At 39.1% G+C, this 14,277-nt stretch overlaps 1 protein-coding gene across 10 annotated transcripts in view; it reads right to left on the bottom strand.

Annotated features, from left to right (window-relative positions):
• Positions 1 to 14,277, bottom strand: part of LOC132116204 (disco-interacting protein 2 homolog C) — a 116,363-nt gene that overhangs the window by 19,350 nt on the left and 82,736 nt on the right. For 9 of the 10 annotated variants that reach the window (XM_059524889.1, XM_059524891.1, XM_059524890.1 and 6 more), the window contains 14 exons: positions 13,877 to 13,968; positions 12,891 to 13,001; positions 10,541 to 10,664; positions 9,605 to 9,714; positions 7,160 to 7,262; positions 6,984 to 7,048; positions 6,812 to 6,905; positions 6,207 to 6,326; positions 5,010 to 5,124; positions 3,338 to 3,477; positions 3,017 to 3,153; positions 1,763 to 1,971; positions 687 to 801; positions 20 to 221 (listed from right to left, as the gene is read on the bottom strand). In XM_059524889.1, the coding sequence (XP_059380872.1) occupies positions 20 to 221; positions 687 to 801; positions 1,763 to 1,971; positions 3,017 to 3,153; positions 3,338 to 3,477; positions 5,010 to 5,124; positions 6,207 to 6,326; positions 6,812 to 6,905; positions 6,984 to 7,048; positions 7,160 to 7,262; positions 9,605 to 9,714; positions 10,541 to 10,664; positions 12,891 to 13,001; positions 13,877 to 13,968 (1,737 nt within the window). Of the gene's footprint in view, positions 1 to 19; positions 222 to 686; positions 802 to 1,758; positions 1,972 to 3,016; positions 3,154 to 3,337; positions 3,478 to 5,009; positions 5,125 to 6,206; positions 6,327 to 6,811; positions 6,906 to 6,983; positions 7,049 to 7,159; positions 7,263 to 9,604; positions 9,715 to 10,540; positions 10,665 to 12,890; positions 13,002 to 13,876; positions 13,969 to 14,277 lie in introns of those variants that run through there. The other variant, XM_059524899.1, reaches the window with a different exon arrangement.

Here is a 14,277-nt window from a genome sequence, read left to right as displayed (position 1 = left end):
GACCTTGCCACGGACAGACCTGGCTGTTTCTGTCTGGGTTTGGGCAGGTTGGTGACGCAGGTGTGAGGGCACATTAGGACGTTACAGGGATGCAGGGAGCCTTCCAAAAACAGCTGCTTGGTCTCCGACAGGTGGATCCCTCCCAGAGGAGTTTTGGGAAGGGTGTTAGCTGGCACCAATGCCAAACAAAACACCCCGACGTTGTGGATGCTGTCTATCGCCTGCAGAAAGAGACGTATTGGATTGACAGGTGAGGTTTATAAATAGAGTTCGCAAGGAGCTGTGAAGAGGCTGCCAGCTGAGATCTGATGCAGCCGCTGACCTTTACCGATGCCTCAGGGAGAACCAAATTACCAAACGGGAATTCAGAAACTGGAAGGAAAAAAATACCATATTTGCAAGATTAATGACCTACGACAAAAGAGTGGAATGGAACTGTCTGGTGTGTGGAAATGAAGGCCAGCCTGCGTGCCTGAGTGCATCTTGTTATTTTTGCATGCCGGTAAAGACTCGTAAAGTGCTGACAGAAAGTACGCAGGTCAGCAGTAGCAAGAGATCTCTAATTCTGTTTGGATGGTGACCGGGGTTATGTAGTGATTAAGGTGACTCCTGGCAGACTGGATGGGAATAGCGAGTCGCCTCTGCCCGAATCGATAGGCAAGGCTGGGTATAACAAGGACAAATACCTGCAGGACACGACTCATCCACTGGAAGCTGTCCTCCTCTGTGGAGTCTGGCCGCTGCTCGGCTACGACCACAATTCTCTCGTCATGCAGGACCGTCACAGAAAATACAGCTATCCTGAAGATAGAGATGCAGAAAAGAGATTCAGAGCCTGAAAATCCAGCTCCAGACCAACACACGAAACATCTCAAATCATGAACTGCCCATGTTAGTGGCTACGATATACTGAACATTATTATTATTATAATGAATAATTTAACAATATTAATTATAGTTATTGATATAGTTAATAATTACATATTATTAACCATAATAATATTTTGAATTATAACAATAATATTCATGATTATTAACATACACACACACACACATATATATATATATGTATGTATGTATGTATATATATATATATATATATATATATATATATATATAAATTGTAATACTAAAGAATTAACTATAATAATTACATTTATTATAAATATTTGCATTTTTTTACATTGCATTCGTTCAAATAAATAAACTACAGTGTGCAACAGTGGTATTTTAGTGACACCAATTCATTATTAAAGTTTTGAATTAGATATTTATTTTTATATTTACTTTTTCTGTTTGCTTTCAATTTGAATTTTAAGCATTTTTAAGACTTTATAAACGAAAAAAAGAAATGTGGCATCTGCAACAAGCTGAAATAAAATAAGTATAAATATAATTAATTTTATTTCAGTTAAAATTAATTTTATTTCAAATAATGAAAGTGTTTTTATAGTTTTAGTTAGTGATAAAACCCCTGCAGAGCTACATTAGATTATTACTGTAAAAATGTGGTTTAGCACACTGCATAAAGCTCTAAGAAAACTGATAAACAAAACCCGAGGTAATTTCACACAGGCAATCTCTTCCACAACACACAGGGTACACGCTCTCGCTCCTGCCGCCTCAGCAGGTGTTGAATCCATTTAATTTGCACTCTGCATGTCCACAGCAAACAAGCTCATGTGCTATATATATCACCCGTTCTTTGATGACAAAAAAAGAATATGCTTTGTTTGTTTGTTTGCTTTTGTTGTGTTCTCACCTGCCCCTGTAGACAAACTTCATGGGCTCCACTGCCAGCGCTGTTGCGACGATATCATCAGCGTTGTGTCTCCGTCCGCTCACCACCATCAGCCCATCCATCTTTCCAGATACAAACACTAGCCCACCCGGGCCTATGAAGCCCAGCAGCCCTGTGCGAGTGAAGGGGTACTCGCTGATAGGAGCCCCAGAACTGGTCATGGGGAAGACCTGACAGCAAAACAAACACCAAAGTTTAAGATAAAACTATACTTCTGTTAATTTAATACTGTTTAAAAATGCAGAAATTCCCTCTAGAATCTTAGCTATGGAGTCACTTCTCATCGATCGAACATTACAGTGAAATGTTCAGTGGTTGAAAATTTTTACTTGGATTAAACTTCTAGAATTAATGTAGTTTAACAGAATAAGACAGTAAAAATGCCCAAGATTTGTGGTACGTCTCTTTATTTAATTCAGAGGCTAGTGAAAATGTTTATTATTTTGCTACCACACAATTTAACGAAATGTCTGAACATTTTTGGTAGCTAAATATTTTTGGAGAATTGAGCTTTTGTGTAATTTAGTCTGTTTCCACCTTTGTGAGGAAGAAGTACATGCGTTTTCGTTTTTGTTTTATCTCACAATTACGACTTCATATCTCACAACTGTGACATTTTATCACAAAATTTCAACTTGATATCGCACAAGTTGCAATTGCAACTTTATATCTCGAAATTGTGACTATTTCTCATAATTGCAACATTTTATCACACCAACGCAAGTTTTTTCTCATAGTTGTGACTTCATATCCGGCAATTGCGATAGCTGTGACTCACAACTGCAACTTTGTTTCTCATAATTGCGACTATTTCATATTGTGACATTTTATCACACAATTGCAACTGTTTCTCAAAATCATGACATTTTATCTCACAAACTCAACTTGATATCTTACAACTGGCACTTCATATCTCGTAGTATGACTTTATACTTTATCTCACATTTGTGAATACATTTTTTAGAAACTTAATCTCACTATCTCCAGTTTTATTGCTTTACTTTAGGTCAAATCGGTCTTCAGATATCAGACTCTGTGTCAATTGGCCTTGAGAAAATGCCCTAATCATTATTTCAAAGCAATTTCACAAACAAGCCAAGGAAAAGACTTTGATCGGAGCACTTTAGCATCTGTTTGAGCAGAGGTCTGGGGATTCTGGGTAGGAGAATCCAACTAACTACAGCCAAATCGATCTCACTCTGATAGGACACAAACCTCAAAGGTGTTTTTTGTCATGCCCGAGAGCCCATAATATGACATTCCCGTGGCGATGGAACACACACACAGCTCTCCGATCTCATCTGTTCGGCACAGCTGAGGAACTCCCTCTGGTTTGACCACACACATCAGAGCTGCACATACACAACATCAATAAACACATTACGTACTTTATGAAGCAGTAAATACAGCACGCAGAGAGAGGCATACATTACACAATGCTTTCCTTTGATTGCATTAACACTAAACGTACAACAATATGTATAAAGCCACATTTTAGATGTTCTCAGAACCATTCAAGCATGTAGATATGTGTACCTCCTGGCATCACAGTGCCCACATCCTGTACGGTGAGTACGGAGAGACGCTCTTCTGAGTCCACTCTGATGACACCGTAGCTCAGACCCTGCATAGACAGCACTCCTCGACCCGGCGGCTGGTTACTGTCATCCGTAGGCCTGAAATGTGAAATAAAATACCAGATTATAGCAATATATGAAATTAATTCACAGTGACTCCTATGCAACGTAAACCTGAAGAAGAAGAAGCTTATCAGTCATACTAGTTTTGATGAAGAAGATGCTGATTGGTCCAACTTTATCTGATAGATAAGACTAAGCCCTGCCCACACATCCTGTAATATCCTCTAATGTCCATATAATGTCCTCACATTGACTCTAATGCAATGTAAACCTTAGAAAGAAGCTGACTGGTCCAAGTAGTTCTGATGATTGAAGATGATTGGTGCAGCCAGATCAGATGGACAGCACTAAGCCCCACCCACACATAATGTCCTCTAAAAGACACCCGTCTGAGCTAACAGAGATTCTGGCAAGGTACAGCAGGCTTTATTTGAGCGAAATACATAAAACAGGGTGTGCCGATGAAGTATGCTGGAAATAATAGCTCTGTTCCAAAACTAGTGTGCTGCCTGGCTGTCTGCACACTGCATAGGGAGCTGCCTTTTAAGGAACATTACAAATAAACTGATGTGGAAATCACAACAGTATTTGACTGACCATTTTATTTATTTTTATTTAGCAATATCGAATGTATATTTATAGCTGAACATTCCAGCAAAGCATATTGGGTGATTGCACAATGCAATTCTTTTTCAAAAAATTTGGTATCTTAGAAGGTAGCATAATGTTTTTTCTAACAGCAGTCGTGTCGGTGTGTGTACATACTGTTTGACGCTTTAAATGCTGTCTGGGTAGGCAGCTCATTAAGTTTTGGAACAGAGCAGAAGTGCAGAAATGTTGGACCATCTAAAGCTGAAATGAGAATGAGATATAACGAGGAAAGAAATTATTACCAGAGCGAGAAATATTCTGTGAACCACATGACCCAAAGTAAATGTGTGCGAAGGGTGAAAAATGAGGTTACGATTAGTTTGCTCTGTAAATCCACTAATGATGATGATGTTACTTCTTTGATGACAGAAACAGCGGAATTACATATCAACTTGACTTCACTAGACAGAGATGTTTTCATCTGTGACACCGGGCTTTTTTATTAGCTTTCAATTCATTTCACTTTTCTGTTCTCATCCTCAAATTTGTCGTGACAGAGAAAAGGTCTGTAAAAACGTTCCGCGATGGAGTTAATCCTGTGGAATGAAAACCATATGCTCTGCATTCTGTCACCAGTTTGATTCGGTCACAAAGCAAAGATGTCAGGACTATTCAGGGCTGTAATTATGGAGGCAGCCTAAAAAAACATCATTTTCTTGTATATGGTTTTGGAAAATTGCATTGAAGACATACACAGGCTTCGGAAAAGCTCTCTCGATGAACCATCAACTTCAATCTGTCTGTCTGACCAACAGAAAAACGGTTTGTGTCCATATTTCAGTCATTTTTCCCAATTTTTTAGGGGCTTATGAAACTGGTAAAAGCAGGACAGAAAGATCTAAGTGTTCTGGATGGAAAAGTGAGAGTTTATGAATATGAGCTGAAGTAATTGGTCAATGTGTCAGCACTCCTCCCACCTCCTGATGGCCACGGTGAGGGCTTCAGCTGAGCTGGCACATGGACAGATGACCTCTGGCCGCAGACCTTTACTCTGGAAGACATTGAGGAACGCGTCACACGATGAGATGGACCCTTCAGAGAACGAGAGAGAGCGTTACGGACAATGATGAGAAGCCTGTCTTATATGACATTTAAAACAGTCTTTAAACGTATTCTAACTCCAGTGACTGTTGACTAAAAATCCAGTTTAAGCTAGTTTGAGCTTTCTTTAAACATTTATATGGGCTACATAACAGAATACATTTGAATATATAAATCTGTGTATTCTAATGTCATATCTTTCTGTAAAAACAAAATAAAAAAGGAAATGATAAAATAATAAAGAAATTCAAGTTTATTTATGTGACAATTAAATGTACTGCATCATGACATTAATTTTATTACAATTAAATACAACTTTCTCTAAAACTATCATTATGATGATAAATATATACATTTAAGAAATTCAACATTTCAATGTCATTACAGTAATGAAAATATACTTGTATTTACAATCCAGTACAACAGATATTACTGCGATTTCATTTAAATTCTTAAAAAATATATAATATCTATTTATTATGCATTGAATTAATGATATTTTTCAGTAAGCTACTGATAAATAAAATATTATCAGTCCATATGTAGGTGTCTTCCAAAAATCTTCTGAAGCATCTTCCTATTTTCTTTTGGATTTAAAACATATGATGATCTTGGACTCGATAGAGATGTTTGCATTGTAAATGTTCAGCTAGACAGCACATCTTTATCTCAAAAGACCAAGAAAAATCATGTTTCCCCTCATACGACCCCTTTTACTTCCTGAATATTCCATCAGAAACACATTACCTGTATCATACTGGCATTTACATTGGCATTTGAATGAAATGTTTTGTCCTTTAGTGTGTCCATTTGTGTACTATGTATCTGTATATGTAAGGAAATGGCTTCTGGGCATTATCTCTTCTGTGAGTATAATTCCAGAGGCCAAATGTGAGTGTATACACATTTAGACACTTATGAATGATGCTTATAGCTTGTTTGCCAGGTTGCTGGGTGTGTAAATAGCAGCTTAACCCTCAGCTTGTTTCCTGTCAGAAGAACATTTTAAGAAACACACAGGTGTGAGAGGAAAGAAAGGGGAAAGGAGGAGTTAAAACACTAGCTGAACTCACATGGGTTGGATCCATCGGCCACCACCAACATGCGCAGGGAGCTCAGGTTGACATCTCTCTGATCTCGGTGAGCAACCAGAGCCCAGTGCATATCCCTTGACTTGACACAAGCTACTTTAGCTGCACACAAACACACAGAACTAGAAATATCACAAGGATGGCCATACTGGACACATCCAAAATCATATCAAACGACATTGTCCCTTATATATCATTAATTCATGAAACATGAGCAGAACGTATTTCTAAGTAAATCTTTCATAAACTATCATGAAGTAAAGGGTCTCCGCGAGGATTTACAAATGATTTATTCAGAAATTTGCCTTGTTTATAGTTATAAATTACCAGTAAGATCAAGAATCAAAGTCTGTTTACATCGAGTTTAAATTTTAGGCACAAAAAGAGATTTTAAAACAAAACAACTATTATTTAAATAAGTATTATTTTGAAATATGAAGTCGTTTAGTCAAAATACAAAAAAAAAAATTGTAACTGGACTAGATTTTATGCAAAAAATTATTTGGGAATATTATATGTTTAATCATATGTGATGCAAATAGCTTTGTAAAAAAAAATTGATTTTGTGTAAACACTGACTGACAGACCTTTGTATTGACACACTTTTTGGATCCAGGACAGAGGGTTGACCTTCATCAGGGAGTATGGGATGCTGATTACATGCATCATGTTCATGACACTCTGGGGAAACAGGAAGTGAGATATTAACACACTGAATGTGGAACATATGATCTTATGTTTACTTTTCTTTTGACTTACAGTTAGGATGCCGTGCCACAAACCAACATCCTTTTTAAAGTCCAATACATTCACTATGATTTCAGCTGAAAGACAAAGAGAGAATACAGATTTACTATATGACTGTCTGAGAAGGGAAATTTAAGGACAATGGACTGACCTAGAGGTATAATGCGGTGTGTGTGTTTTGGACTCACCCTCTGTGTATCCACAAGACTGTGTTAGGGACTGGCAGTGTGTAAGAAGTGCGATCCGGGTCACTGTAACACCCAAAACACTCCCATCCTTACAGGTCTTATACTGGAAATCAACACAAGAGTGTCATAAACGTCAATCATTAACACGAACATCAACACAACAAATCCCTTAATTTGCATGACGGTTAACGCACTACTGTAGGGATGCATGTCAAAATTGCTGGCCATGTCCAGGGCATATTTTACCTTAAAATAAAATATGAAAATAAGAAATAATATTTTGCATAAAGTATGGTTAATTTTTTTAAATGATTAAATAGTTTGACATTTTTGCAACAATTTCCATATATATTTCATATTCATATTAAATAATAAAAAAATATCTATTTTGCTTTACAAAAATTATAACTGGGGAAAATCTGATTTTTCAAATAATCTATAACTTTTAATAATAATATGTTTTTTTAATATATATTACTGTGACGAGTGGGGCGGGGCCGAGGGACGTGGGAGCGAGGCCGGTGGAGTGATTGGAGATGAGCGACACCTGTTCGACCCATCGGTCTCGAGGCCCACGGAGGAGATGGAAGGATATAAAACTGGAGCGACAACGGCTTTGTTTTAGGTTTTGGTTTTATTTTGTGCGCATCAGTCGTCCGTGAGGGGCTGGTGCGCTGTTTTGTTTATTTTGTGATTATTAAAGTTTCATTTGATTGTCCGCCGGTTCCTGCCTCCTTCTTCCCGACGATTACAAAGGTTGTATTCATTACAGTGGTGCCGAAACCCGGGAGAAGGAGGGATGCGCTGCTGAAGATCCCTCGCCGCTGTGGTGAATCCGCGGTGCCATCGAGCAGGCGAGGAGGATGCCACCATGGACGCTCGAGGCGGTGGACTGGAGCGAGTTGCCGGGGACGGGCGAGCTCGCTGCCGGCCGCCCGCGATGTGGAGGGACGGCTGCCGTCCGTGAAGGAGTGGAGGAGTCGGCGCCGTTCGCCAGGGGGCCGGAGCCTGCTGCCATCCGCCGGAACGGGGAGGAGCAGGGAACGGGGGACTCCTGCCGGCTGCCCAAAACCAGAGGAGCCGTCGCCGTCCACCAGGCGGCGGAGGAATGTCATGCAGTCCGCCGAGGGCCGTCCAGTGCCACCGCCAGGCACCGCGGAGGAGATCACCCAGCCGGTGGAGGGCCGAGCAGCAGTGCGTCTGGGAACCGGATTTTTTTTTTTTTTTTTTTTCTCTCCCCTCTCTCGTCTCTGTCGCTCCTCCTTCCATCTCCGTTTCTCTCGCCTCGTCTGTCATACCCCCAGGTTCCCGCAGGTCCCCGTGAGCGGTCCCCCCCGCAGGGAGGGGGAGTAGAGCGCAGTCTCAGGAGTACCCCCTGGCCTGCGAGGGGCGATGGGGGTATGTGACGAGTGGGGCGGGGCCGAGGGACATGGGAGCGAGGCCGGTGGAGTGATTGGAGATGAGCGACACCTGTTCGACCCATCGGTCTCGAGGCCCACGGAGGAGATGGAAGGATATAAAACTGGAGCGACAACAGTGAAGGACGAGAGAGGACCAGGCCTGGGCTTTGTTTTAGGTTTTGGTTTTATTTTGTGCGCATCAGTCGTCCGTGAGGGGCTGGTGCGCTGTTTTGTTTATTTTGTGATTATTAAAGTTTCATTTGATTGTCCGCCGGTTCCCGCCTCCTTCTTCCCGATGATTACAAAGGTTGTATTCATTACAATTACCAATATAACAATTAGCTTTTTTGCGTTCCAGTAATAGTTATATGGTAGAAAATATGTTTTAATGAATAATATCTTTTTACTTTACTGTACTTTTTTCATACTCCATAAATACAATAAAAAAAGAGCTTTTATGAGCTTTACAGTAATGAGCATGACATTTCAGAGGAAAATGTGCATTCATTTCATGATCATTTTTGCAATATATTTTCTTTTGAACATGTTCTACATTCTGTACTGAAAAGGAGTACAGTAGAAAAGAAAGCAAACATTGGGCCAACACTGGACATCTGACACCCAGCCACTTTGTACAGACTCTCGGATTTCTGGGATCTGGTGAAGAACATTGAGACAGCTCACTCAGAACTGGTTCAATAACATGAGGCCAGCCCCACTCCATCAACCAGCATCTCCTACAAGAGTCCCGATTCACAATTAAACAAACATTAATCATTTATCATCCATTATCCAGTGACTCTCTAATGGAAGCAGCTGTGCCTGGCATGCTGATAGGAAATATTGATTTCTGGGGTTCGAGACATTCAATATCTACCAATCAGATATCATAAAACTATTAAAGTGGCTTGTGGGGTGCAGCACATGGACAACAAACCCAGACTGATGGTTTCAATTTCAGGAGAACATTTGTATGTTCGGCCAGTAAAATGATTTGAATAAACGGATATTTCCATAACGGTCATAATTCCATGGGTTAGCTCACCTCTATGTAGGCGGTGTCGTTATTTGCATCTTTGATGTGAGGGAACCAATCACGTGGCGGCTTGGACAGGTGTTTGGATTCTGTGACGAACCATAGCAGCTTTGGCCATCCTGAGGAGTGGGTGGGACCAAACAGAGAGAAAACATGAATATTCATACAGTTCTATTAATATTCATGCAGCTTGATGATTCAACCATGACTATCATTATCATTATAAGTGGTGATTATCATACAAAAGAACGATAGTGTATGAGTGATTAGTGTGACTGGTTTAATGACTTGATTTACATCGGGATCGGGCTAAATGACTATCATCTCAGGACTTCTTAATCATTACAACAATATCAGACTCATTACCTCTACGTTTTCTATTTATACCCTCTCTCATCTTACTGTGGCCCAGACAGTGCAAAAAACGCTGACTGCTAGCAGTCTGGCTTAGATAACATCACACGCATGAAACGGCCCATCATGTTCTTGTTTTTTCGCCTGCCACCCCACACAGACTCTCACTATTCTAGTATATTTTAAAAATGCAATTTATTCCTGTGATAATTTGAAGAAACTGAAGAAATGGTTGAATAATGGTTTTATTAGTGCACTAAAAAGTATTGTCGTAGCTTGATGTCACATGGACTATTTTTAATGTTGCCTTTACTATATTTCTAGTCCTTGAACGTTTCAGTTGTGTTGGAGGATCTACAGTATGGAGGGTCAGAAAGCTCTTGGATTTCATCAAACATCTCTTAATTTGTGTTCCGAATGTATTACGGGTTTAGAACGACATGAAGGTGAGTAATTAACGACAGAATTTTCTTTTTTGGGTGTGACTTTTATGAGTGTGGACTAGATTTTATTCTGAAATCAAATCTAATTGCAAGTCTGCCTGCCTACACTAGACATTACTTACATAAAGTTGTGTATGAAGGGACTGACCTTTGAACTGTGGTATTTCGCCAGTGGGTCCTTTCGGAAGGCCTTTGTGGCAGGCGTCACTGGTCAAAGCTACAGTAACGCCACAACTGCCCAGGAGAAAGCCGATCTGTTGACTTCCTGCATCCTAATACACACACACACACACACACAGAAATAGGCTAAGACCAGCTAACATCCATCATCAGTACAGCAGCAAAATACACTGCAGGGGAGGTGACGGCCTACTTATTACAGACAGCACACTGAGGAATGATGTTTACCCGTGACACTACGGTGTGCTTAAATATCTCTTTTATGTTTGATGGTCGAGTTTCAAAATCACCTTCATCTGACAAATGTCCATGTAACTTTTTTTTACATGGTAAAATATCAAAAACATGGACATGACCTTACAAAATGCACTACTGCGATACCATGGTACAGTTTGTTGTCAGAAAGTAGTTTGAAATATACCATGGTCCTTAAAGTTCAAAAACTTTGGTAAAACACAGGGTTTCTGTACAAAGAAAAAGTACCACAGCACTAATAAGGTTTTTTTGTTAATGTAATACTACCATTGCTTTTTGGATGTGTTTGGAGAATGATTTAAGGATTCTTTTTTCAGTACCATGGTACTAGTAGGTCTGGTACTATGGCAGTATTTTAAGTATCTTGAAGTATCATGTAAATAAAATCTTGAAGTATCATGTAAATACAAATCAGTACTATGGGATATATACTGTATGCCATGCCCCTGGACTCATTATTTTGTGTTTTCCCTCCATGTGTTCTGTGTCCCATGTTGATTGTCTCATTCTATGCACCTGTGTTTAGTAATTATCTATAGTATTTATGTTCCTGTCTTTGCGTCTCTCCTCGGTCAGGTCTACTTTGTCCATAATTGTTGGATGTTCTCTGACTTTTGCTTGTACTCCACGGTTCTCTCTCATCCCTTTCAGCAGTGAAGTGTGACAGTATATCACACCATGATATCATCACCATTTGTCTACTGAAATGCATGTATGTGCGTGGTACTCCATAATACATGTTTAAAAAACAATGTAAAATAATGGTACTCTTCAGTACTTTTTAATCAGTGTACCCTTACAAAAAAGTATTCAGAATTACCACAGCACTGCTATGCTTGAATGGTATCATACTAAATTGTTTTTAAGATTACAATTTAAGTGGTACAGTTTCATGCAACATGCAAAACCCATCAAAAACACGGTAGCACCATGCTACTTTTTTGTAAGTGAGGTAGCATTGTAACACTAGACCAAAAATACCATTCTAATGACTTAGAACAAAATACCATGATATTACCAAGTTTTCTGAATTACAATTTCAGGAGTATAACTTCAGTTCCATGGTAAAGTACCATGGTACATATCCAAAAAACATGGTAGTACCATGATATCTTGTAAATACCATTGTAATCATTCAGTGCTGTAAACATATCAAACTACCAAGATATTACCATGTTTTGTGCACATGTAACATGGTACTGTCATGATATTTTACAAAGTACCTATAAATAACCATGCAAATACTACTGTATGTGAATATGGTCATCATTTAGTATCATGTACTGGTGATCCGCTGACTCAAACAGTGAAGAGTGACACATGCCATGCCAAAGTTATAGGCTCAATTCCCAGGGAATGCTTAAAAGTGCATATTTTAATACATTGTAAGTGGTTCTATATAAAGTGAATCTACATTGATGTACCATGGTATTCTCATTTGACGTAATAACATAACCACGGTTTCTTGCAAAGTACTCTTCTGTAAGACTAATGCTGTGCTATAAGTCAAAAATGCAGAAAAACAGACAGCTGCTTTTGCAGTGGACAGAAGTTTATTGGTTTCCGAAGTGTAATGCATGCAGAGGAAGCCAGAGAGTGTTCCGCCAGTTTCCAGGTCCTTTCCTGGAATTTTTGGATGGACAAGGGATCAGACTGAGTCTTGCCAAAGCTGCTCTCCTCCTTTACTTCGACCACTAAAATTCAACATACGTATCTGAGGCAATACCTCAGCCTCGAGGGGTCTGCGCTGATACATTCACCCTGACATTCCAAAAAGATAACGGATCTCAAAAACAGACAGCAGACCAGAGAGCAAGACATTGCATTATTTACAAGGCCAAGTTTCCAAAGGCCTTTGTAACAACTTTACCATTAAACATGAATAATAAATATATATTAATATTTTGCGCTGTACTGACTGTCAGGTTGGCACTCGACAATGTGAATCCATGCTGGGAAGAAGGATTGTGGATAGGTGCTATAACATGTTATGGTGTCAAAAATCGAGATGTGTAGGCTTGAAAACTTGACAGTCATTCATGCTGGTATATTTGGAGTCTTACCTTTCGGGTAAGTGGCACTTCGATGGGTACGGGCACCACCTCTGCCAGCAGGCAGCCATAAAAGGCGACCATAAAGGCAGCGGGATCGTTGTTGGGGAACACAAGAGCCACCTGCTCGTGAAATGATAAGAGAGGAAAGGTGTCAGACTTCAAACACGAGTATATGCTAATCTGACAGGGACACGCTTTAAAACCGAGGCATGCGGCAGGAAACGCCACTCTGTCATTAAAGGAATGTTCTGGGTTCAAACAAGTTATGCTCTATGTTCAGCATGCTGGCGATTACAACAATCATTTTGGCTCATCCCTCAGAATGTAAAAACAGACAAAGATGCATATACTGCATGGAAGGTGCAAAGCATTTAAATGTAGAAACATGCAGCTTGAATGTTGTGTTAAGAAGTTTTAAGCTTTTAAAGTGATCATTTACTCAGAATCATGTCATTCCTAAATTGTGTGCATTTCTTAACCAAACAGTTTCAGTTACCATTGACTTCCATTGTATTTTTTTGTCAATGGGAAGTCAATGGGAACCAAAAATGTTTAGTAACCAACATTCTTCAAAATATATTCTTTTGTCTTCCAAAGAAGCACAAAAGTCATATAGATGTGGAATGACAAATAAGTAAATAATGACAGATTTTCATTGTTGGTGAAGTTGTGAAGCTATCTAAAAATCATCCTTTTAGCTGTGTGAGATATCATTTACACAATTAAAAATGAATACATGAACATGTAAAAGTTTCTTCTCATAAATAATCTTCTTAACACTGATCAGTTTTAAAATTCAACTTGTTTATTTTGAAGAAATGTGTATTTTAACACTTAGTCCTTGCCTCACAGACTTCCATTCAGAGTGCATTACTGTATATCAAATTATTCTCAGTGGTAATCACCAGCATGTAGAGGTTAACTAGTATTGATGATCTCTTTAATGAGGTGCTTTACTGAAGTGGGCTGGTTCTAAGAAGTTCTGTCACACTCACCCGGTCTCCTGGTCGGACCATAGGTTCCTGCTTGGTGCCCAGTTTGTGAAGGATGTTGTACGCTACTTTGATGCTACGAGACCAAAGCTTGCCTGTGCAAAAGGAAGTACATGCTAAATAACCGTACTTAAAGGGTCACCAAAAGTGCCCTGCAGTTATCAAATTTCATTGTGTCTCAGTGTATTCAAATATTAATTCTTTCAAGTTTTTGAAAGGCAGAATTTATTTGACAAAAATACAGTAATAAAACAATAATATTGTGAAATATTATTTCAATTATTAAAATATCAAAACAACTGTTTTCTATTTTATTATATTTTAAAATATAATTTATTCCTGTTATGGCAAAACTAAATTTTTTAAGCAGTTTTTACTCCAGTCTTCAGTGCCACATGATACAA

This window comes from Carassius carassius, chromosome 35 (genome assembly GCF_963082965.1).
Source record: "Carassius carassius chromosome 35, fCarCar2.1, whole genome shotgun sequence".
NCBI classification, from domain to species: domain Eukaryota; kingdom Metazoa; phylum Chordata; class Actinopteri; order Cypriniformes; family Cyprinidae; genus Carassius; species Carassius carassius.
This window is presented reverse-complemented; position numbering and strand designations above follow the sequence as displayed.